This window comes from Gadus morhua, chromosome 13 (genome assembly GCF_902167405.1).
Source record: "Gadus morhua chromosome 13, gadMor3.0, whole genome shotgun sequence".
NCBI lineage: Eukaryota > Metazoa > Chordata > Actinopteri > Gadiformes > Gadidae > Gadus > Gadus morhua.
Genome location: NC_044060.1, coordinates 171,945 through 197,882, shown reverse-complemented (window position 1 = coordinate 197,882; position 25,938 = coordinate 171,945). Strand labels below are relative to the sequence as shown.

At 48.3% G+C, this 25,938-nt stretch overlaps 2 protein-coding genes and 1 long non-coding RNA gene across 17 annotated transcripts in view; 2 read left to right on the top strand and 1 right to left on the bottom strand.

Annotated features, from left to right (window-relative positions):
* ece1 (endothelin converting enzyme 1) overlaps positions 1-6,176 on the top strand; it is a 29,105-nt gene extending 22,929 nt beyond the window's left edge. For all 3 annotated transcript variants that reach the window (XM_030374869.1, XM_030374870.1, XM_030374868.1), the window contains 6 exons: positions 1,488-1,598; positions 1,820-1,887; positions 1,973-2,058; positions 2,491-2,595; positions 4,459-4,554; positions 5,084-6,176. In XM_030374869.1, the coding sequence (XP_030230729.1) occupies positions 1,488-1,598; positions 1,820-1,887; positions 1,973-2,058; positions 2,491-2,595; positions 4,459-4,554; positions 5,084-5,260 (643 nt within the window). In that variant the 3' untranslated portion in view covers positions 5,261-6,176. The remainder of the gene's footprint in view (positions 1-1,487; positions 1,599-1,819; positions 1,888-1,972; positions 2,059-2,490; positions 2,596-4,458; positions 4,555-5,083) is intronic.
* Positions 6,177-6,798: 622 nt separating this feature from the next.
* On the bottom strand, positions 6,799-7,393 carry LOC115557225 (uncharacterized). Its single transcript, XR_003979167.1, has 2 exons — positions 7,221-7,393; positions 6,799-7,065 (listed from the first exon to the last, which is right to left on the bottom strand). It is a non-coding gene; the product is annotated as an uncharacterized LOC115557225 (long non-coding RNA).
* LOC115557217 (eukaryotic translation initiation factor 4 gamma 3) overlaps positions 6,826-25,938 on the top strand; it is a 73,283-nt gene continuing 54,170 nt past the window's right edge. For 12 of the 13 annotated variants that reach the window (XM_030374865.1, XM_030374858.1, XM_030374864.1 and 9 more), the window contains exons 1-3: positions 6,826-7,283; positions 17,491-17,560; positions 25,103-25,270. In XM_030374865.1, the coding sequence (XP_030230725.1) occupies positions 7,120-7,283; positions 17,491-17,560; positions 25,103-25,270 (402 nt within the window). In that variant the 5' untranslated portion in view covers positions 6,826-7,119. Of the gene's footprint in view, positions 7,284-17,490; positions 17,561-17,643; positions 17,738-25,102; positions 25,271-25,938 lie in introns of those variants that run through there. The other variant, XM_030374863.1, reaches the window with a different exon arrangement.

Sequence of the window (25,938 nt, the reverse complement as noted above, 5' to 3'; positions counted from 1 at the left end):
CTCTGACCGGGATCAGACCACACAGCGGATCACAGAACCCTGACCGGAATCGGACCACACAGCGGATCACAGAACCCTGACCGGTATCAGACCAAACAGCGGAGCACAGAACTCTGACCGGGATCAGACCACACAGTGGAGCACAGAACTCTGACCGGGATCAGACCACACAGCGGATCACAGAACTTTGACCGGGATCAGACCACACAGCGGAGCACAGAACTCTGGCCGGATCAGACCACACAGCGGAGCACAGAACTCTGACCGGAATCAGACCACACAGCGGAGCAAAGAACTCTGACCGGGATCAGACCACACAGCGGAGCACAGAACTCTGACCGGGATCAGACCACACAGCGGAGCACAGAACTCTGACCGGGATCAGACCACACAGCGGAGCACAGAACTCTGACCGGGATCAGACCACACAGCGGAGCACAGAACTCTGACAGGGATCAGACCACACAGCGGAGCACAGAACTCTGACCAGGATGGGACACACGGACGCGGCCCTCTTTCAGCTCCATCTGACGCCGTCTCTGAGAACCTCCCGGGGTCGTGGGCGATGATGAATATTGTAGACCACGATCAGGGCGACTTCCTCTGTTCTAAAACGTGCAACCTTAGATCTAGCATTTTTTGTCCTGTCACTGCTATGACCTGAACACTGATATCGACCCAGCGTATCTTGACCCTTCCTCCTGATACCCGGTGAACGTGGCGCTGGAGGTCATGAAGACGGAATGCGTCCCGCTCCAACATGTAGAGTGACCCCTTAAGGGTAGAAAGTGAAACGGCATCGTCGTCTAACTTGATGCGTGACCGTCGTGAAACACCAAATGTTCTGCCTGTCAGACCCGGCCTGAGACGGTTGTGTTGTTCCCAGGTGGAGCAGGACCCCTGTTGTGTTGTGTTGTTCCCAGGTGGAGCAGGACCCCTGTTGTGTTGTGTTCCCAGGTGGAGCAGGACCCCTGTTGTGTTGTGTTGTGTTGTTCCCAGGTGGAGTATGACCCCTGTTGTGTTGTTCCCAGGTGGAGCAGGACCCCTGTTGTGTTGTGTTGTTCCCAGGTGGAGTATGACCCCTGTTGTGTTGTGCCCAGGTGGAGCAGGACCCGTGTTGTGTTGTTCCCAGGTGGAGCAGGACCCCTGTTGTGTTGTTCCCAGGTGGAGCAGGACCCCTGTTGTGTTGTTCCCAGGTGGAGTATGACCCCTGTTGTGTTGTGTTGTTCCCAGGTGGAGCAGGACCCGTGTTGTGTTGTGTTGTTCCCAGGTGGAGTATGACCCCTGTTGTGTTGTGTTGTTCGCAGGTGGAGCAGGACCCCTGTTGTGTTGTTCCCAGGTGGAGCAGGACCCCTGTTGTGTTGTGTTGTTCCCAGGTGGAGCAGGACCCCTGTTGTGTTGTGTTGTTCCCAGGTGGAGCAGGACCCCTGTTGTGTTGTGTTGTTCCCAGGTGGAGTATGACCCCTGTTGTGTTGTGTTGTTCCCAGGTGGAGCATGACCCCTCAGACGGTCAACGCCTATTACAACCCCACGAAGAACGAGATGGTGCTGCCCGCCGGGATCCTCCAGGCGCCGTTCTACAGCCGGGCCTGGCCCAAGTACAACTCTCTCTCTTATCAGTGGATCTGGCTTTGTCTACTTCTAGTTGTCACCTTTAATCCTTAATTTTATAACAAAGTTTTGACCTGCCTCATTCGAGCAAGTCCATGCTTGGAAAAGTAAATGACTACTCAAAAAAGTAAAGCAAAAAAGGGGAATATAAGTTTACTTACTAACACTATAGTAATTAAATCCTATTTATGATTGAATTTTTTTCTAGAGCTCTTAATTTCGGGGGCATCGGCGTGGTGATGGGACACGAGCTCACCCACGCCTTCGACGACCAAGGTGAGGACCTCTACTCCGTGTCTTAAATAAGTGTTTCCAGGATGGGAAACAAACCGACAATAATGTTCTGTGTGTTTCATGGAAGGCCGAGAATATGACAAGGAAGGGAATCTCCGGCTGTGGTGGAAGAACTCCTCTGTGGAGGCCTTTAAGAAGCAGACCCAGTGCATGGTACGTCTGCGCAGTAGAGGAGCCTCTTTGTTTATGGTGTCTTACAAGATTCGTCCTCATCGTCCAAGCCTCAAAGTTACAGCTTGAGTCAGCTTTCTTTGAGTATTCATTATCCTAGCCATCATGTTTTACACAGTGAATGGGTTAATCTAGTAATTGTAAGTGCTTGCACTTGTTTCTATGAATATGGACAGCAAAATATTGTATATAAAACCCTCGAACGAAGTTGTTTGAAAGTTGGTTAAGTCATAAACAGTTATGACGCCAATTTCAAAATAATGGTTGTGAACGCGGCGGAATCATCAATTAATTGTGATGCTGCAGAATAATATGGGGTTACCGAATGAAATGTTTTCATTCGAATTTTCAAATAAAAATATTTTCTGTAGAAAACAAGATTAGGGCCACAAAGAGTCCCTGTGTCTCCCCCAGGTGGAGCAGTACAGTAACTACAGCATCAACCAGGAGCCTCTGAACGGGAAGCACACGCTGGGGGAGAACATCGCCGACAACGGCGGGCTGAAAGCCGCCTACAAGGTATCCCCATGACGACCAGAACACACACTACCACGCCACACGGTACCCCGTGACGACCAGAAAAAACGCTACCACCGCTACACACTGCAATCCATGACGACCAGAGCACACGCTACCACAGCACCATACCGTACCCCATGACGACTGGAACGCACGCTACCACCACAAAACTGTACCCCATGACGACCAGAACACACGCTACCACCGCACCCTACTGTACCCCATGACGACCAGAACACGCGCTACCACCGCTACATTCTGTACCCCATGACAACCAGAACACACGCTACCAGCTCTTCATACTGTATCCCATGACAACCAGAACACACGCTACCACCGCTACATACTGTACCCCATGACGACCAGAACACACAGCCACCGTTGCATACTGTACCCCATGACAAGCAGAACACACGCTACCACCGCTACATACTGTACCCCATGACGACCAGAACACACGCTACCACCGCCGTACTGTAGCCCATGACGACCGGAACGCACGCTACCACCGCTGCATACTGTACCCCATGACGACCGGAACACACGCTGCCACCACCATACTGTACCCCATGACGACCAGAACACACGCTACCACCTCTTCATACTGTATCCCATGACAACCAGAACACGCTCTACCACCTCTTCATACTGTACCCCATGACAACCAGAACACACGCTACCACCGCCATGCTGTACCCCATGACAACCGGAACGCACGCTACCACCGCTAAATACTGTACCCCATGACAACCAGAACACACGCTACCACCGCTACATACTGTACGCCATGACGACCGGAACACACGCTACCACCGCCATACTGTACCCCATGACGACCGGAACACACGCTGCCACCGCTACATACTGTACCCCATGACAAGCAGAACACGCGCTACCACCTCTTCATACTGTATCCCATGACAACCAGAACACACGCTACCACCGCCATACTGTACCCCATGACAAGCAGAACACACGCTACCACCGCCATACTGTACCCCATGACAAGCAGAACACACGCTACCACCGCTACATACTGTACCCCATGACGACCGGAACACAAGCTGCCACCACCATACTGTAACCCATGACGACCAGAACACGCGCTACCACCGCCATACTGTAACCCATGACGACCAGAACACACGCTACCACCGCCATACTGTAACCCATGACGACCAGAACACACGCTACCACCGCCATACTGTAACCCATGACGGCCAGAACACACGCTACCACCGCCATACTGTAACCCATGACGACCAGAACACACGCTACCACCGCCATACTGTAACCCATGACGACCAGAACACACGCTACCACCGCCATACTGTAACCCATGACGACCAGAACACACGCTACCACCGCCATACTGTTCATGCCTGAAGACATTGGATCAACACGACAACCTGACAATGAAAAACTACAGGAAAAACTGTTTTGATTTGACATTTTAAAATCTGTTTCTTTTTAGTCCATTAGAGAGGCTAGAATTATTTATTGTATTTTATATGTGAAGCTTAAGATCTTTATTGTAGCACACAGGGCAAAGACGCATCACAGAAAGTGTCTGCTCGCACGGGTTGTTTCCTAACCCCTAACCCCTGACCCTAACCCCCACAGGCCTATCTGACCCCCTTGTTGCCCCCACAGGCCTGTCTGACCCCCTTGTTGCCCCCGCGGGCCTGTCTGACCCCCTTGTTGCCCTCACAGGCCTGTCTGACCCCCTTGTTGCCCCCACAGGCCTGTCTGACCCCCTTGTTGCCCCCACGGGCCTGTCTGACCCCCTTGTTGCCCCCACGGGCCTGTCTGACCCCCTTGTTGCCCCCACGGGCCTGTCTGACCCCCTTGTTGCCCCCACAGGCCTATCTGAACTGGATCAGTAAGAACGGCGAGGAGGCCACTCTGCCCGCTCTGGGGATGACCAACCACCAGCTGTTCTTTGTGGGATTCGCCCAGGTCTGTATCGCCCCTCCTGGGCTCACTACCCCAGCTGACTGCTCCTACTCCTCGTGGTTCTCCTTCTAACGCCTCCGTCATCACACTGCTCTCTCCACACCTTCCTTATTCATTTATTTTGGTCATTGTGAGTGATTTGCATAACAAGCAAATGCAAACAGAGGAAAGGGAAAGTGAGAACAGCTCAACAAGGAGTGCATTGCTATTTTAAAGTACGAGATGTAATTCTATTGGTATTAAAGTGTGCGACCAACACGATGAAGGACATCGTTATGTGGCCGTAGGAATGGCAGTTTAGCGTTTAAGATCCAAAATGTGATATGGTTGGCCATGTGAGACGGACTAGTGATGGAATGGCAGACGATGACTCACCTGCTCCTCAATGACGTGCGTCTGAACTCAATGCATGGGCCTTTGATAGCGTCTGTGAAAACGGGTCAAAGGGACTTTAATGATACGGCACCATTTGTTCCCATTGTTGAGAGGGACAGAGTTTTTTTAATGAGTAGGTTCCTTCCCCGCCCCCCAGGTGTGGTGTATGGTGCGGACCCCAGAGAGCTCCCATGAGGGTGTGATCACAGACCCTCACAGCCCCTCCCGCTTCAGGGTGATCGGGACCGTGTCCAACCTGCCCGAGTTCTCCAAGCACTTCGGCTGCAAGGCGGACGCTCCCATGAACCCACGGCACAAGTGCGACCTCTGGTGATGACGAGGTCACTGGAAGCTGATTGGCGGACCGAGGGATCGGGGAGGGAGGAAAGGTTCCACGGTTACCAGGACAAAGTCTACAGAAGGCACCGAACCACTGCCACTGCCTGACTACTTAATACTCCTCAGGTTCCGTTCCAGCACAGGCCACACACACACACACACACACACACACACACACACACACACACACACACACACACACACACACACACACACACACACACACACACACACACACACACACACACACACACACACACACACACACACACAGGCTTAAGAAGCAGAGTGCTGATGCCCAAACTCGCCTTACGAGTAGTGTTTTAGCAAGGGCCCTTTTCCTGAACGTTCAAATGTGTTTTAAAATTGCTTACTGGGCCAGATGTGCGCTATTTTTTTAAACAGGAAAGCAAGCCAACGGATAATGAATGGGAGAACCACTCATTTGAATGCCTTTTTAAGTCCTTGGTTTTTGTTTTAACTTTTCTATGTTTTTTTAGCTTGATTAATGAATGACTGTAAATAGACGGGATGACACTGTGGACAGGACACTTGAGATGAAGCCATGGGATGTGATTCCTTGAAAGATGCAGTACTGCTATATGTACACACCCAATTTTAAACCCCATGTTAGTCACATTTTGTTACGGAAGATGCAAATTTCTCCTTTTTTATAAATTATATTGACCCCGTCATGATGATTCTACAAGGACATCAAAACTTTTAGGAAAATAAAACTAGTGAAAGTGTTATGTGATGTGTATTGTTGTTTCAATGCTATAATACTAACACTATATATGGTCCATTTCACACTTTAGCTAAGTAAGCTATAATGCATATATGTGTCCTGTACTTTTTCCTGTTGCCTTATTGTGATCTATTTTGCCTAATAAATTTTATCTTAAAACAACCATCTGGCGTTTGACATGCTTGTCTGCATCGTGGTGGAAATGAAGACCTGGTAAGTTGCCTTCTCTCTGAACATTAGAGTCCCCCTTCTATTGCCTCAATTTGGATCATGATACACGGTCACTTACTCAAGTGTAAACTCGAAATGCAATATGGCAAAATATTCACTAGATGACGCCAGAGGTACACGAATCGGATCGTTTTTTCTTCAACTAACCCTATTATATATTTTATTCAAGTAACTTGCTGCGATACAAAATTTGGATAGCTTTTTTTTCTTTAATAAAGCATTTAAATTATGTATACTAATTGGCAGCGTTGAATTGTTGCATAACATGGTTTATTTGGTTGATACTTTCTAAATTTTTTTAAAGAAAACGATGTGCTTGTTCAAATGTAATCGTGGAAGTCTCCAAACAATATTGTTTGTTAAAACAATCAAGACAAAACCGCAGGTTCGGTGTCATGGAAAATACTCGGACCGGCTCCTTCGATAAGCCGAGTATATACGTAGCTGCCCGAGAAGTGCCGAATCATCTGTCCTGCCCGGACTGCTGGAAGCGGCCGCAACGCCATGTTGACGAAGTCTCCCATCTCCGTGAGAAAAAAATGATAGAAAACAGACTTACTGAGAAGAAAAGCTAAATTGCTGAAGGAAGCAAGATAACTGCTATATTTACCTGAAGAATTGAGCTGGACGGATCCACGGAGGTTCCGGACGGGCAAGGGAGGCAAACCTCCCACCGTCCCCATGAATAGCACCGCTGATCCGAACAGCGACTTTCCATGAAAAGGCATTTGGGTCGCTATTCGTTATCCTGGTTCGTCAACGGGATCCGGGGCCTGCTTCAACCATTTGCGACGCTTGCCCCAATGCATGCAAGCTAGGCGCTGTGTGTACAAGTATTTATTAGAATATTGTTTCTGTTTGTACATTTTTTTGCAATGAGTTTGCCAACGAAAGTGGTCCCCAAACCCGCCACTGTCTCAGTCAGCGGACAAGGAAGGGGCCCCTCTCCGTCGAGCCAGCTGCGGACTGCCCTGACCTCAGTGTCTCTACCGCCGGGAGCTCCGGTCGCTCCCCAGCCGGCCGCCGGTCTGCCACCTCAGTATCCTTCTGCTCAACACTGACACATTGCACCCTCTAGCTTTCATGTTTAAAGGCTTTTAATAAAAAAAAAAACAGCTGCATTTTATTAGTGCTAACTGGTGATGGGTATCGGGGATCGAGTGATGTGAAGCCCGGGGAGGGGAGGGGACACTCCGCTAGCTATTATGCTAACGACTTAGCATGCCGGGTGCATTGCTTTTAACAGTCAGCCCGGTTAAATAGTATCACTGAATGGTCTGGTTACGCGGGGAAGTGGTGGTGTTCGTAGTGACGCGTTATATTTGTCCATTTGTATCAAATATGTTAAAATGATTTCCATCAGGGAGCGGGGCTGCCACCGTCCTGCGTCGGGCTTTGCCGGTAACCGGCTTTGTTTAGCGGCTAGCAGGACACCAGCTTGGTAACCGGTCTGATAGCCTAGCGGCTAGCTTTGCAGTAGTGTGTTTGCCGAGCTGATAGCCTAGCGGCTAGCAGGACACTAGCTTAGTTACTAGGCTGCTAGCCGCTAGCAGGGCAGTAGTTTGATTACCAGGCTTCTAGCCTAGTGGAGGCACGTCGCAAGCTGCACGTTGAATCCATCACTGGACGGTAGTTAGCCACGGGGGTTTAACCCCATGCTGTATCACGCGTTAAGCGCAGGGGTTCACCAGTGAAGCGGGGCACTAGGAGTCTGCCTGACAGTGTACCGGGGCACTAGGAGTCTGCTTGACACTGTACCGGGGCACTAGGAGTCTGCTTGACAGTGTACCGGGGCATTAGGAGTCTGCTTGATAGTATACCGGGGTACTAGGAGTCAGCTGACGGGCCTGCCGTGACCAGAGCCAGCCGGAGTCTACCGATGACAGCCTTTTGTAAACCGGTCGTGACCGTGTGACGTGTTGTTGATGTTGGCGATTTGTATGGTCTTCTGTTGTAAAATTTACGACACATCTTGATTGCTTTGCGCATTTCACAGTAAGATACTATAGAATAGGCTTTTAGTGCCGTAAAATAATAGTGTCTTACACCGTGGTACATTACCAATTTGCAGCTCCAAATGAAAATGTTTAGATGAAACTGTCGTCACTAGAAACGTGTATACGTAAATAATCAGTACTATTTTGTCGTGAGCTAACTTTTCATGAAGTCACCCTGGTTATGTCATCTCCTGTTTTATTTGGCCCACATTACCATGGCGGTGGTGTGAGAGTTCTTGTGTCTGCTGGAGGTGTAAAGCTATGCTGCAGAAATGCACGGTTTCTGTGGTAACTGCCATTGGTACCTAGCTGAAACTTGAATTCTATACCAAGCAATGCCAAGGCCACGCACTGGCTGTAGCTGACATGTTCAGATGATGGTATGGTTCAGATTTATTTCATAGCCTGCTGCCAGCAATTCGCGGTTCAGAATTTTATTTTGAGCATACGGAATAGTCATTACTGCAAAATGAAATCGCTGTCTCAGCTTTTGTTAAGTTTGAAACATTTTGTTCACCTGTTGCATGCTTGGATTTTACGAAACATCCCTTTCATCTTCAATGCTGCGATTCTCTAGATCTCCATTTGATTCATGGGAGACCAGTGGCTAAACATATATGTGAGAAATTGCATTTAACGTTGACCTAGTTAGAGATATATGTATATTTCTTAAGAGTTTGTACAAATAGTTTGATTAGATTCACCAGAAGGGCTGAGTTAATATTTACAGTGCCCGCTCAATGCATCGTCATTTTTCTAAATGAATGAATGCCCTGGCTCTTTCAACCTCCCTCCCTCCCCAGTCGGTGATCACCCTTCTGGGTGAGAGTCGGTGCAAGTCTGGCCTTTTGGCCGTGTCTGTCTGGAAGGGCAGGTGTGTGGTAGCATGTTCTGCTCTGTGCGCTCTACAATCCCTCTGGGATGGATTCCCTCACTGGGGATGCTCCTGCGTGCATGCGTGTGCTGTTGTGTTTCCTGACAGCTTTAGTGAGAGTGAAAGTAGAGAGAGTGAGAGAGAGCAGGATGGGATGACTGGGGTGGAGGCTAGAGGGGGTGTCTTTTTTTGGGGAAGAGCAGTTTGTTTCTGCTACTGGTTGCCAGAGAAACGCCTGGCTCATGCGGCTGTTGCTTGGGTCCCCAGACAATGGCAGCTCTGCTTAGCATTCAGAACGCAGGGCCAAGGCGGTGCCTCCCACCATCTGCCAACAAAGGCCCAGGTCAGCCAGCCTGTCTCGGCTCTACCTCTCTCGCGCGCTACCTCCCCGCTCTCTCACTCGCTCTGCTTCCCTCTCTGATTCTCCAGCTCGAACCCTACCTCTCTCTCCCTGCCTTCCTGTCCCACCACCAGCCACTGCCTAGCTCAGCCAGGAAACGCAAGGCATTTCGTCAGTCTCTCTTCCTGTTAACCCTTTCTTCTTCTTCGTCCTTCTTCCTCTGTTCTGAACGATTGTTATGTGCTGAGTATTTAGAGTGCAGGCGTCTCGCTCTCCTGAGGGCTTGGTCATCCATTGACAATACCACACTTTGCATAATTTCCTTTAAATTAGTGGTTGGCTCTGTCAGAGGGAAACATTTCAAGGCTTAAAAGGAATGAGCGAGTTTAATAATTTATTTAATTTATATAGTGCTTTTCTGGACACCCAAAGACGCTTTACAGTGACGGGGCGACCTCACCAGTGTGTAGCACCCACTTGGGTGATGCACGGCAGCCAATCAGCGCCAGAACGCTCACCACACACCAGCTTGAGGTGGAGAGTGAGGGAATGAGTTTAGTGGTTTGCTGGTTTGGGAGAACCAGGCCCAAAGTTCTGTCCAGCGGCCAGTCCCCGCTCGGGGCTGCAGTGGGGAACCCTGTGTTTCCTGGCTGGGTGGGGGGCTTGGCGTGGCCAGCTCCCATGTTCCAGGACAGGTGGTGAGGCTGGAGCATGCAGGCGCTGTACCTCATGAGCTCAGGCTGTGTGTTGCTACCCAGCCACCACTGGACTCTGCAGTCACTCTGCTACGCTTGGAGACACCATGACGCCGTCAGCGGGCTGCAGGAGTGCCCCCTTAAGGCTGCTGCCTGTGGCTCTTCTTACGGTGTTAACGACCGACTGGCACAACGACTACAGCGCTTTGCGGGCTGTAGACCTTCAGTTGTTGTTGATTATGAAAATAAATAATTATCGAGCTGCGACTTGTAGCGAATCGAATTAGACGCCTATGATTCATGAGCAGGTGAGGGCGTCTTTTCTGAAGCCTAAAGATAGACTATAGATTTCATGTGTTTTGAACTCAGACCTTTCAGCATGAAGTCAAACCCTAACCACCTGACTATTGTGATTGTAGTCTTTGTTGAATTGGGATGTTCAAGTTACAAACCCTGGTTTCTGCCTCTGCCAACTCCTAAAGTGGAATTCCATTTGATTATTCAACTCAAAGGATTAAAATTCCTTCATGACATTAGCAGCTTCTAAATGAACCACCACTATGTTGCCGATATATTCAGTTAATTTTAGATTAGTTGTCTTGTAAACAGTAAAACTGTAAATGACGTAAGAAATGAGTCATAGAGTAAGTAAATGAAGTAAGTGACCATGCCATTGCCTACTCCACTTTAAAGAAACCCTTATCCCAGTGTTGTTCATTTTCTGTCCTGGATGAACTACATTCAATGACATAATCATGCTCATGAAAACAGCTGGCGACTCTGTTACGTGTCGACGAATACAATGTTGATTCTGTTAAGATAGAATTAAGTTCTATCTAAGAGAAAAAAGTTTTCTGGAATGAAAAACGGAAAACACAGTGGGTGGTCAGGTACGGCGAGGAAATTAAAGTGTGTGTGTGTGTGTGTGTGTGTGTGTGTGTGTGTGTGTGTGTGTGTGTGTGTGTGTGTGTGTGTGTGTGTGTGTGTGTGTGTGTGTGTGTGTGTTAGCATGGGAAAGCCTTCTCTACCATCTACACTGGCTCAAGCTACTTCCTGCTCCTTCCCAGAGTGCTGAGGGGCTCCAGGTAGCCCGCAGGCGGCTCCAGGCAGCCCGCAGGCGGCTCCAGGCAGCCCGCAGGCCGCTCCAGGCCGCCCCGGCGAGGCCCTGCACTGTGAACCGATGCAAACAAACGTCACATCAGCCTTGCTTTCATATTGCGTCGTGGATATCCCCATTGGTGGTGCAACGGTTCACGGGTTTCCCGTGATCCGTACGGATCAACCATCACGGTTCGGGACGCAAGTGATCCGCGGATCGGCTGATTAAAAAAAAAAGTTATGCGTTGACGTGATCAGCGCATGTTTAGAGGACAATTCCGGTATTAACAACATCATCAAGTATCGTAGCGAAATACAGTTTCTGTTGTGTTTTATTTGGCGTTCCGTAAATCCCATTGAAACGTAAACCGGAACCGGAACCGGACGTCTTTAGGTTTGGTTGTAGTCTTTTCGCGTATCAACAGTAGGGCTAGAACCGAGCGAAAAGACTACAACCAACCCCCCTTGCAATGAGCATGAGTCTCCCAACCGAAATCAATGGATTTACAAAATGCCAAATAAAACACCACAGAAACTGTATTTCGCTACCAAACTAAAAAAAGAAGATAAGGATGTCTGCATTGCCTTGGGAGAGTGTAGACTCTAAACTCCCCAGGCAATGCAGACATCCTGAATTGTAAATCCAGGGTTAGGGATTATTTACTATCCTATCCATGTTAAAAAGAAGAAGGAATAATGCCTCAAATTGCAATTTTTTTAAATATTGACCGTGCTTAAAGGAAGCAGGATTATTACCTGATTTTTCACTTTATTTTGTTTTTACACAGTTAAAAGATTTTATTTAAAGTCACATTTGTCTTGTTATCTTTATTGTTGTTGATGATCCGACCCGTGACTCAAAAACCGTGACCCGATCCGAACCGTGAGCTTTGTGATCCGTTGCAGTCCCCATCGGGCGGTTTCAGTCTGATATCGTACATTGTGGTTTACCAAAGTAAAACCTGGCGCTTGGAGAGTGATTCAGTCACCTTGTGTTTGATTTAACTCCTGGCTGAGGCCGTTGAGTGTCCCGATTGGTTGTGTTTAATGGATTGGAAAGGAGGGGGTTCATTGGCCACACTTGTGGTTTTTCCCTGTGGTTCACTGAATCGTGTAGAGGATATAGGTTTTGTGATTCTCTCTCGCGCTCTCTCTCTCGCGCTCTCGCTCTCAGAGCACTTAAGTGGCTTTACAGTAAGCTGCTGATGAGGCAGGGGAGGTGCCACGGTCCGGCCCTCCCTCATGGCCCCGAACCAGGCTTTGTGTGTGAGGCCGGGGTCAGTGTACAGGTGGCCCTTGTCCATGGTTCTTTATGTTCTCCAGGGAGAGCCATGGTCAAAGCAGCGGGATGCAACCCCATCAATAGCCCTCCAGGTGGGCTTGGGTGAGGGACAAGGCCTCGTCTTTTATCTCCCATTATACAGGACAATATTGTCACAAGAGGTGTGGTAGTTGGCAATACCTCTGACTATTCAGTGACTATGAAGGCGGCTGCCTCGGCAGAATGAGGTGACCTTCATTAACCTGTTAATATGTCGGCACATCCCATGTTATCAACGTTTTGTTTGTGTCTGTACGGGCAGTCTTTGGCATTTGACAGTTTGGAAACAATGTGGAACATTAATGGAAAAGTGGATCAATGTTTCCTTCCATTCCATGTTGACACATATGACGTGTTGGCGTCTCTGCCTTTCAGCTTTTGTTAGGCTGTGTGGTGCCAGAAGGGCTCAAGCAGTCATTTGGGCTTGTTTCATTCTCCTCTTCCTGATAACATCTGACGTCGATCCTGGGACTAAATGAATCGGGTGTAAAATATCCGCCTTGGATGCTATTCCTAAACCTTGGTTTTTTGTTGACAGGCAGTGTCGTGATAAGCTTGGTGTAGCAGAAATGATAAGTGATGGTTATAATGCATTGAAAACAATATAATAGATTCAAATATTTATTTTAAAGGTATGTGGGTTGTCTTTCCGTTCAGTATTTGGGCATTCAAATCACATGAAATCAGGATGCATAACATGTAGAAGTTTGAACCATTGCCAATGCCATTAAGAGCATTAGGGCGCACCCACACTAGGCCATCACACTAAGCCCCGCCTTCTTCAGTGGACCAAGAAAGCCCGCGCTGTGACGAACAGGGGATTTTTGATCAAAAAACTCAACTTCACTATCGCACCAACGTGATCCGCTTGCCGTCATGTTTATTGTTTAATAGGAAAGAAGGGACGCATGGACTATACGTCATCCAGCTCAGGTTGCGTAGCCGTGCGTGTGCGCGTGTCGGCTCATTAGCGTCTGTACCGTGGCCTGAGCACACCTCTCCGAAGTGTGCTCAGGCCACGGAATTGAAGTGGACTGGAGTACGGTTGGCGTGCTCACACTAGCCAAACAATTGAGCACAGTACAGGTGTGAAACGGACTATGGCACAGTACAGATGGCCTAGTGTGAGTGCGCCCTTTGCCATTTGAGCTACAGTGCCCTTTTCCTTTTCTAAAAACACTTTATGGAAAATAGGAGGATTCCCTCCAACAAATCTGGGAAATTCAAATCTTTAATTTGTATGATTGTAAATTTATGTAAACCTATGCAATGTAAATGAATTACTGTTGCCGGTTAAATCGGGGAAACCTTTGCTTCACCTGGCAGAACCTGTAGTCCTGTAATCACGCGTCTTGGGACAGTGGCCGTCAGTCGCAGCTGTCCCCAGTCCCATGCCCTCATGTCAATTATTCAAGCAGGGCCCTTCCAGTCGTACCTTACTGTCTACCCCAGTGAATAGGTTCTGCTGCACTGCACCCCACCGCAATCTCAGGCCCTTAGCTGAGTGTGGAGAGACAGGACACAAGTGTCCTTATCAAGGTGTCGTGTGACCAGCACGGTGGGTTATTAATGAATCGTTAAGGCAGCGGTGGTTAGTTACAGGACTAGGCCGAGACCTCAGTCTCGTCAGTAGCCATAGCCTGCCTCTTCCATCAGTAAAGAGTCCTTGTGGATGGAAGGTATTCTTTATGTGCTTAATGCCTGATGTGGAACCGCTGTCGTTGGGTCATGAAGTCCTCAGGCTGAACTTTGTCCTGAAGCTCTTCCCCCTGGCCTCCTCGTGCCCAACATGAGCGCAGACCACAGTGAGACGGTGCGGTCCTGGTGATGGCGGCCTGGCGTCAGAGCTCGGACCAGTCAAGTGTCTGTTCTCTGAGGGAGAACACTCTCCCGCTCCTCAAGGCATTCACAAGCACCGGCAGGGAGAGATTTAGTTACAAGTCGAACTTCTTCAGTTCAGCTCACGCTTTACACTTGACTTCTACCGGTCGCTCTCTCTATGAGGGTTAGGGTAACCCTGTATGAACAACCTGGGAGAGTACCACTGCGGTTAGGAGGGCTCACATTCTAACACCCGTTAGCATAACACACTGAGGAAATGTCACAATCGCTGATTGTATGGTAAAACGGAGAAAAGATGGCTCGCCCAGGGCACTTAGCGAAGGCTAACATGGGCAACCAACATCTAGTTATGAATTACAAATAATCCCCACGATGCACCTGTGTATCTTGGGGTATTGTGTGTGTGACCACTCAATCACTCAATCCTTCTCGGCAATTAAATCCTTTCTGATTCTGAAAATAAAGAACAGTGCAGGCTTTTCTACTTCAAAACCTTTTCCAATGGTCATAACCATTATTGTATTCCCTACGCTGTCTGAAGCAGCTAAGCCTGTAGTGGATGTGTTCTGAGGCCTGAGGCCATGTCAGACTTCAGAGGCCTGTCACTGTAGACGGTTAACAGCACACTGCACCATCGGCCTGTGTGTTGGTTCACAAAAGGGGCCGCAGTCTGTCAAGTCGCTTTCTTGGCCACGTATTAGACGTTATGAATGAATACAAGTCATTCAGGCACATTTCAGTTCGTCCGGGCCCACAGCTTTAGCGCTCATGGTAAACCCAAACAATGATCCAAAAATTATATATTTGTGTACATTTTAACGGAATTTGCAAGAATGCATTGAATTCTTAAAGGGGACCTATTATGCTTTTCGACTTTTATGACCTATAAACATTGTTATAATGATTGATAGTCATGTTTAACCATGCAAAAAAAATGATGTAGATTCTCGGGAAACTCTTCCTCTCATCTGGGCGCTTTCAGCATTCTCTGTCAACGCTCGGTTTCGTCCTTCTCCGCCCCCTCGCCCCCCTCCTGCCAACCCAACTCCTTTGTGATTGGTTTCCTTCCTTGAAGCGCGCGCGCGGGCAGATTTGACCAAGCATATGGGGGCGCAGCAGGAGTGCCTCTACGTAGATGATTTCCCGGAAATGTGAACAAGTGAATCGCAAATGTTGTCCCGAGTGTTTAGCGCTCTGCACAGCCACCCCAGACTGTCAGCAGGGAATACGTCGAAATGCATGTACGTCATTATTTGACACTTTAGCATGGTTAAACTTGACTATCCATCATTATAACAATGTTTATAGGTCATAAAAGTCGAAAAAGCATAATAGGTCCCCTTTAAGGTTCACAGAATGTTATAAGCTCTCACTCGTAATACAATACCCATAATGCAGTGCATGTCCGTGCACGCTGCGACTCCAGCTGGACTGGCGGCCCCCACTCTAGTGGGTCAGAATGTTCTCTGCCTGAATTCAATCCCCACACAAGACCGTACAAGAAGAGCTGGAATGTCTGTTGCATAAGCAGCAGCCGGGCGAGGAATCCTGGAGGAACCTTCTAGTGTCACGGGCTGGTGTTCTGCCTCCTCAGCTGAGGGTCTGGTTGACCTTTGAACCCGGCGTTACCCCCCCACCCCTCTCACACCCTGGGCCCTGTTCTCCTACCACCGCTCCCCTCTGTTTACATTCCACCACCACACCGTCTGTCAGTCAGGGCAGACGGATCTACAACCTCCCCCCTCCCCCATTCCACTCCTCTCTCCCCAGCCCCTTTCTGTCTGTTTGGGTCGCTCTCATCTCTTTGACTCCAGAATGATTATGTTAACCTTTTACCTACATCAGGTCCTGGAGGTCCTGCGAGAGAAAGCTCACTGCGAGAAATCGAAAAGGAAGATTATTATTATTAAGGTGACAAAACCTGTGGTCCCTCCCCCTCATTGTCCCCAGGGGGGCGGGCAGGCAGCGGGCCAGGAAGGCTTGAGGCCCTGCAGGTGGGGGCTGTTCCTGCTGGGGGAAAGGATAGATTTATATTTATTTGAGGCTGAAGAGGCAAGAAAACCCTTTCTGTTTCCTCTACCATGTGAGCAGCAGTGCTGGAGCGCCTCACTACGTCACTGCAGCCAACTGAATCAGTTGTGTGGCTGCAGGTTACTTTCACTCGTCCTTGTGTCTTTCATTCTCCCTCTTCATTGAGTCATTTCTTTCCTCTGTCTCCCTAGCGTTTTATCTCTTCTCTGTCTTGGCCCCTTCTATCGCCATCTCTCATTGCCTTCCATCTCTCTTTGTCTATTTCTGGCGGCCATCGTTCTTAAGCATTCAGAAAGGGAAATATTCCACAAACAAAACTGGGGGTGAATGGCACGGAGGGTAACATTTATTTGTTGATCAGTTTCTTTCTTTTTCCTGCGGTTATCGCTGCTCTATTCTGGGGTTTCCTGCGCTGTAGCAGGAGCCAGTAAACACACTCAGGTCATTCCTTTCTTCCTTCCTGCTGTGTGGGCCCTTGTGATTGTTATGATGTGGCGCTCCTGTCGCTGGGAGCTCCGGCCTTTAAAGCACTCCCAAGTCCATGTCTGGATTTCCCACCTTCCCTGAGGTCCCGGTGCCGGTACACTGTGTTCTTTTGGAGAAGGGGGCATTTTGGGGGGAGGGGGGGGAGGGGGGGAAGGAACGTGCGCAGACTGTAATATCTTAGCCATCAGGTTCACCCATCCATACACCGAGGATGAATCAATGGATGCATACCACTGATGTGGTGGTGTAGTGTTACGGCTGGTCACACCAGCCTGGGCTCCTTATTTCTTTATTTGCAGTTGGTTTGGAGTCAGGCACCCGCAAAAATAGAACCACAACTCTTGTTTCCTGTCTGTGCTCTCGCCATTGCCTGTTAGCCACACACACACACACACTCTCACACACACACACACACACACACACACACACACACACACACACACACACACACACACACACACACACACACACACACACACACACACACACACACACACACCGCCTCCCCCCACTGGGTCTGTTTTCGTTCTGGTTCGGTTGCATTCCTCAACCCTCCTCCCAGAATACCACGGGTCCATCAGTCAATAGACGAGCGCATCTTCTCACAGCCTGGAGTCACTGCAGTCTATACCGTGAGTATAGCACACACACACAGACAGACAGACAGCCTGGAGTCACTGCAGTCTATACCGTGAGTATAGCACACACACACAGACAGACAGACAGCCTGGAGTCACTGCAGTCTATACCGTGAGTATAGCACACACACACAGACAGACAGACAGCCTGGAGTCACTGCAGTCTATACCGTGAGTATAGCACACACAGACAGACAGTGGGAGAGCTGGTGGCTCTTTGGCTCCAACTGGTCCAGAGCGGTTATTGGTTTCCCTCCAGTGTTTCATCAGAGGTCTGCGTTACCACCATCATTATTAATAAACGACACGGTCCAGATCAGTACTACCCTCGCCCCAGCCCGCTTCATAGCCATCACTGAGGAGGACCGGAGCCTATGTCCTCTAGTCGACTGAGGAGGAACGGGAGTGAACCCGTCCTAAGGGTTAAAGCTTCACACCACGCTGATGCTGGAGTCCTTGACCCTGATTGGACGGTGACCAGCAGGAGCTCACCCTAGGCTGGTGTTTAAAGCCCACGCTTCAAAGAGAAATCATTTCTCTCCAGGTGGTCGGAGATGGGTAACTAGTCGGGCTGGTAATGCACTGAAGCCATATAGTTAAACACTGTTTTAACTGGCGGTTAGCCCTTACCCAGAACACAGACCCTTTCTTCAACCGTTAACTCCCTTCAGGTTGAACAGAAGCCGCTAAATGTTTTTCAAAAGGCGTGTACAATTAATATTATGTCACATGAGTATAATTCTGTTAGCGTGACCCCACCCTCTCCCTCCATGCCCCCCCCCTCGACCCCGGCTGCAGAGGACAGTGGTGGAAGTGGAGCATGTCTGTCCTGGCTCCACAGCTTCCCTTCTGCTCCTCCTCCTCCTCCTCTCTTCTCCTGCAGCAGGCCTCCTATAGGCAGAGGAGGGAGCCCCTCCCTCACCCAGCCCACCTGTACCTACTCACAACCACCGCCCCGAGCAACGCAGGCTCCGCCCATAGCAACGGAGGCTAGATTAGCTGCTTTATCCTAGGTCAGCTGAGAGAGAGGGACTCTCTTCCATCCTAGCCAGTAGTCTGTCCATCTTCTCCCACCACTGCCTCTGGGCTGTGGGGTCACCTTCATGGGGACTCTGAGATTATATTATCCACTACCATATTTAAACAAATGTTTATACAATATATTAAAATAATCCTATTGCTCATGCAGAAAATCAATCCTTGAGCATTAAGGTGTTGAAGTTAAGATGAAGCTTTTGATGCTATCTGCTTAGCTGTAGTGCTCACTGGATTCATAGTGAGAGACCAAAGTGCAGTGCCCTGCCCAGGATCTCTGGCCATTCCTGGACTCCAGTGCAGACGGTCGTTACACTGAACTACTAGAGGCTCCAGTGCAGACGGTCGTTACACTGAACTACTAGAGGCTCCAGTGCAGACGGTCGTTACACTGAACTACTAGAGGCTCCAGTGCAGACGGTCGTTACACTGAACTACTAGAGGCTCCAGTGCAGACGGTCGTTACACTGAACTACTAGAGGCTCCAGTGCAGACGGTCGTTACACTGAACTACTAGAGGCTCCAGTGCAGACGGTCGTTACACTGAACTACTTGGTTCTAAGTGTGCATTTCAAACGCCCAGCAGCAGGACACTGTCCTTCACAGCTGACTGCAGTGAGTTTGTCTGTAGAGCAGTTGATGACCAGGTAGGGGCCAGGGCTTTCTGCTCCGGCAGGCCTACAGGTTAGACTGCGGACATGAGGTTTCAAACCCTGAAGGTCCAGCTGGGAGTCAAACACCCTGGCCACTGCTACGAGTCTGTGTTGGCTACAGAGCTGCAGCTAATCACTGGACTGCAGACATTAATTTACCTCCCTCTGCAGGAGACGACACTACTGAACTTTGTGTGTGTGTGTCTGTGTCTGTGTGTGTGTGTGTGTGTGTGTGTGTGTGTGTGTGTGTGTGTGTGAGACACATCACTGCCATTACAAAGCTTATGCTGTAATCCATTTGGATGGTACGCTGGTACGTGCAAGTCGTATGTTCCAAATCTCCCAGCTTTCTTGCAGCATTTGCGGAAGCACGTCCCCTTTTGGTCGTAGTATATTTCCCATTTCTCATTGGCTAGTTATTGTTATTGTTAGCTACATTAGCCTCTTGAGCAAACCAGCTCGAAAACAAAGAACACAACTTTACACTGTATTGCACGCACACCAAGACCCTGCAATGCATAAATTGGTGATAAAAAAATAAAGTAGCAATGTAATTAAGTGTGTAAAAGCATTTAAAATCTACATTCAAATGACCAACATGATGCAAATACAAACAGAACTAGAACTGCAAGCAGTTATGCAGGGGTCCAAGAAGTGTGCATTTCGCCGGCACAACGCGACAAGAAATGTGCATTTCGCCGGCACAACGCGAAGCAAGTATTCAAAACGCTACCGTGAACAACATGTGGATATAAAGGTTTTGACTGTGGGAGCTTCGGTGTGGGAGTTATAGCCTAAAACGCGTTTTCAGAACATTCCATTGGCCAAATAGGAGATAGACAATGTCGTCGTTTTCTGGCGCCGCCCTGTGGCGAAATCTTCCAAAGACAATTTTCCTTTGCCAAATAACTCCCGCCCACATTAATAATTCTTGGCCATATTTTCTATATAGACTCGGGTTTGCCCCTTGATGGTTTCCCTTGAGTTTGAAGAACATTCCTTCAGCCAATTAGAAGATATACAATTTCCTCGTTTATTGCGCCCCCTAATGGCGAAATTTTCCGAAATTTTTATCGAACGACATTAAGGTTAGCACCAACATGTGTGTAAAATTTGGACTCGATCCGATGTCTAATTTTGGATTTCTTTGGATTTTTGATATTCCACGTCTAATTTAGCTAATATACCAATATTCAAAACGCTACCGTTTCGTCGTCAAAGGTCGCATCAAAAGAGTGTTTCGTGCATTCTTTGCGTGTGCGTCTGAAGATGTCGTGTGCAAAGTTTGGTGTTGATTGGTCGAGAAATGTGGGAGGAGTAGCGAAAAAACAGTTTTGCGGTTTTCGCGATTTTGCGAAAAAAAATTCCAGACGCAAATGGGCGTGGCCTATGCCAAAAGATGCAGCAGACTCCAGTGAATATGTGTGTACAAGGTTTTGAATGTGGGAGGTTCGGTGTGGGAGTTATAGCCCCAAACGCGTCTTTCCTTGGTATAGCGCCACCTAGTGGCCGGCGTGTCTGGATTTTGTTATCTGAGTAGCGGTGCCGGACCTGGATCTAGTCATGCAATTGGCGTGTCGGCACCATTTACGGTTTGGGCTGTGGGCCCACTTTTAGCGCGGGAAGTATAATAACTAGAACTGCAAGCAGTTATGCAGGGGTCCAAGAAGTGTGCATTTCGCCGGCACAACGCGACAAGAAATGTGCGTTTCGTCGGCACAACGCGAAGCATGTGTTCAAAACGCTACCCTGAACCTGTGGATATAAAGGTTTTGACTGTGGGAGCTTCGGTGTGGGAGTTATAGCCTAAAACGCGTTTTCAGAACATTGGCCAAATAGGAGATAGACAATGTCGTCGTTTTTTGGCGCCGCCCTGTGGCGAAATTTTCCAAGGACAATTTTCCTTTGCCAAATAACTCCCGCCCACATTAATAATTCTTGGCCATATTTTCTATATAGACTCGGGTTTGCCCCTTGATGGTTTCCCTTGAGTTTGAAGAACATTCCTTTGGCCAATTAGAAGATATACAATTTCCTCGTTTATTGCGCCCCCTAATGGCGAAATTTTCCGAAATTTTTATCGAACGACATTAAGGTTAGCACCAACATGTGTGTAAAATTTGGACTCGATCCGATGTCTCATTTTGGATTTCTTTGGATTTTTGCTATTCCACGTCTAATTTAGCTAATAAACCAATATTCAAAACACTACCGTTTCGTCGTCGAAGGTCGGATCAAAAAAGTCTTTCGTGCATTCTTTGCGTGTGTGTCTGAAGATGTCGTGTGCAAAGTTTGGTGTTGATTGGTCAAGAAATGTGGGAGGAGTAGGGAAAAAACAGTTTTGCGGTTTTCGCGATTTTGCGAAAAAAAATTATGGACGCAAATGGGCGTGGCCTATGCCAAAAGATGCAGCAGACTCCAGTGAATATGTGCGTACAAGTTTTTGACTGTGGGAGGTTCGGTGTGGGAGTTATAGCCCCAAACGCGTCTTTCCTTGGTATAGCGCCACCTAGTGGCCGGCGTGTCTGGATTTTGTCGTCTGCATAGTCTTCACGTACCTAGATCTAGTCATGTAATTGGCGTGTGTGCACCATTTACGGTTTGGGCTGTAGTAGCACTTTCTTGGTAGGAAGTATAATAATAATAATAATAATAAAAATCCTTACAAAAACAATAGGGATCCAACCTGTTGGCTTGGACCCCTAACTAGAACTGCAAGCAGTTATGCAGGGGTCCAAGAAGTGTGCATTTCGCCGGCACAACGCGACAAGAAATGTGCATTTCGCCGGCACAACGCGATGCAAGTATTGAAAACGCTACTGTGAACAACATGTGGATATAAAGGTTTTGACTGTGGGAGCTTCGGTGTGGGAGTTATAGCCTAAAACGCGTTTTCAGCACATTCCATTGGCCAAATAGGAGATAGACAATATCGTCGTTTTTTGGCGCCGCCCTGTGGCAAAATTTTCCAAAGACAATTTTCCTTTGCCAAATAACTCCCGCCCATATTAATAGTTCTTGGCCATATTTTCTATATAGACTCGGGTTTGCCCCTTGATGGTATCCCTTGAGTTTGAAGAACATTCCTTCGGCCAATAAGAAGATATACAATTTCCTCGTTTATTGCGCCCCCTAATGGCGAAATTTTCCGAATTTTTTATCGAACGTCATTAAGGTTAGCACCAACATGTGTGTAGAATTTGGACTCGATCCGATGTCTAATTTTGGATTTTTTTGGATTTTGGATTTTTCACGTCTAATTTAGCTAATAAACCAATATTCAAAACGCTACCGTTTCGTCGTCGAAGGTCGGATCAAAAAAGTGTTTCATGCATTCTTTGCGTGTGTGTCTGAAGATGTCGTGTGCAAAGTTTGGTGTCGATTGGTCAAGAAATGTGGGAGGAGTAGCGAAAATACAGCTTTGCGGTTTTCGCGATTTTGCTAAAAAAAATTATAGACGCAAATGGGCGTGGCCTATGCCAAAAGATGCAGCAGACTCCAGTGAATATGTGCGTACAAGTTTTTGACTGTGGGAGGTTCGGTGTGGGAGTTATAGCCCCAAACGCGTATTCCTTGGTATAGCGCCACCTAGTGACCGGCGTGTCTGGATTTTGTCGTCTGCGTAGTCCGAAGAGATCGGGATCTAGTCATGTAATTGGCGTGTGTGCACCTTTTACGGTTTGGGCTGTGGTACCACTTTTAGGGGGGTAAGTATAATAACTAGAACTGCAAGCAGTTATGCAGGGGTCCAAGAAGTGTGCATTTCGCCGGCACAACGCGACAAGAAACGTGCGTTTCGCCGGCACAACGCGAAGCATGTGTTCAAAACGCTACCCTGAACCTGTGGATACAAAGGATATGACTGTGGTAGGAGTAGCGAGAAGTCAGTGTAGCGTTTTCGCGGCGAAATTTTGTAGAAGATAAACAATTTCGTCGTTTATGGCGCCCCCTAATGGCGAAATTTTCCGAAATTTTTGTCGAACGACATTAAGGTTAGCACCAACATGTGTGTAAAATTTGGACTCGTTCCGATGTCTAATTTTGGATTTCTTTGGATTTTTGATTTTCCACGTCTAATTTAGCTCATAAACCAATATTCAAAACGCTACCGTTTCGTCGTCGAAGGTCCGATCAAAAAAGTGTCTATCATTTCTATGCGTGTGCGTCTGAAGATGCCGTGTGCAATGTTTGGTGTCGATTGGTCAAGAAATGTGGGAGGAGTAGCGAAAAAACAGTTTTGCGGTTTTCGCGATTTTGCGAAAAAAAATTCTAGACGCAAATGGGCGTGGCCTAGGCCAAAAGATGCAGCAGACTCCAGTGAATATGTGGGTACAAGTTTTTGAATGTGGGAGGTTCGGTGTGGGAGTTATAGCCCCAAACGCGTATTCCTTGGTATAGCGCCACCTAGTGGCCGGCAGGTCTGGATTTTGTCGTCTGCGTAGTCCGAAGAGATCTGGATCTAGTCATGCAATTGGCGTGTCGGCACCATTTACGGTTTGGGCTGTAGTACCACTTTTAGGGAGGTAAGAATAATAGGAATAATCCTTACAAAAACAATAGGGATCCAACCTGTTGGCTTGGACCCCTAACTAGAACTGCAAGCAGTTATGCAGGGGTCCAAGAAGTGTGCATTTCGCCGGCACAACGCGACAAGAAATGTGTGTTTCGCCGGCACAAAGCGAAGCATGTGTTCAAAACGCTACCCTGAACCTGTGGATACAAAGGATTTGACTGTGGTAGGAGTAGCGAGAAGTTAGTGTAGCGTTTTCGCGGCGAAATTTTGTAGAAGATATACAATTTCCTCGTTTATTGCGCCCCCTAATGGCGAAATTTTCCGAAATTTTTATCGAACGACGTAAAGGTTAGCACCAACATGTGTGTAAAACTTGGAGTCGATCCGATGTGTAATTTTGAATTTTTCGGGATTTTGGATATTCCACGTCTAATTTAGCTAATAAACCAATATTCAAAACGCTACCGTTTCGTCGTCAAAGGTCGCATCAAAAAAGTGTTTCCTGCATTCTTTGCGCGTGCGTCTGAAGATGTCGTGTGCAAAGTTTGGTGTCGATTGGTCAAGAAATGTGGGAGGAGTAGGGAATAAGCATTTTTGCGGTTTTCGCGATTTTGCGAAAAAAAATTATAGACGCAAATGGGCGTGGCCTATGCCAAAAGATGCAGCAGACTCCAGTGAATCTGTGCGTACAAGTTTTTGAATGTGGGAGATTCGGTGTGGGAGTTATAGCCCCAAACGCGTCTGTCCTTGGTATAGCGCCACCTAGTGGCCGGCGCGTCTGGATTTGGTTATCTGAGTAGCGGTGCCGGACCTGGATCTAGTCATGCAATTGGCGCGTGTGCACCATTTACGGTTTGGGCTGTAGTCCCACAAGCACGGGGGGAAGAATAATAATAATAGGAAAAATCCTTACAAAAACAATAGGGATCCAACCTGTTGGCTTGGACCCCTAATAATAAAAATCCTTACAAAAACAATAGGGATCCAACCTGTTGGCTTGGACCCCTAATAAATCTCTCTACGGGCGCAGCCAATTTTGTTGGCCTCACTGAACTCGCTCTACTTTCAAAGCGACGAGATACTGTGACTAAAAGGGGGCGTGCCTCAGTGAAATGCCGTAAGAAAGATGGGAGAGTTGCAACTTACAACTTGCATGTACCGGCGTACCATCCAGATGGATTACAGCATTAGATTTAGAACTATTGAGGCGTAAAGTAAGGAAGCGGATGACATCCATTTTTATTCCACTGTGCCTCAGTGGCCCTCGGTGCAGCCACACTCTGGTCTTGGCTTCCGTCCTAACCCTCTGTCTGTCTGTCTGTCCCACGCCCCCAGATACCCAGGCATGCTGGGCCTCAGTATGCTGCTCACGACCTCTCAAAGGGCCACCCCGGCTTGGCGTGCACGCCCCCCAACCACCCCCACTCCGCCGCGCTCTCTCAGGTATCGCTCGCCACAGCGTCGGCGTACCGCTACCCCAAGGGCTGGGAGACAGGCCCAGGGGTGAGTTAAAGCCGTGTGTGTGTGTGTGTGTGTGTGTGTGTGTGTGTGTGTGTGTGTGTGTGTGTGTGTGTGTGTGTGTGTGTGTGTGTGTGTGTGTGTGTGTGTGTGTGTGTGTGTGTGTGTGTGTGTGTGTGTGTGAGCCCCTATTAAGACTTCAACAGTCATAGAGCATGGTATCTCGGTTGGGGTTCCCCCATCGCTGGCCACACAGTGACATGAGCCCCAGCTCTCTAGGCATACCCCCCGAGTTCTTCCCCCTCCCGTGTCCCAGGGGCCTGCTACGCCCCCAGCGCTCCAGCCCTCCCTACCAAGCGGCTCCTCTGCTCTACGAGCCGCCTATAAATAGCTTGACTGCCAGAGCCAACTGAGGTGATGAGCCCTTCCCAGCGACTACAGGAGCAGCTTTTCTTTTTGTGCTGGTCTCGTTGACACACAGCAGTGGATACGATCTGCTGCCCTCACTTGTACTCTGTTCTGTGACTCATAAACTGTTGGCTCCACACACATTAACACTCTGTTCACACAAGCTACACAAGCTGCTGGTGCACCCATGATTGTGTGCATTCATGCAACACAGATTCCTCGATGTTAAAACAATGAAAATGTCATGCACTGTAATTCTCAATAATTAACACAATCGCATATCCCCCTTGTGTATCCATCCTCTT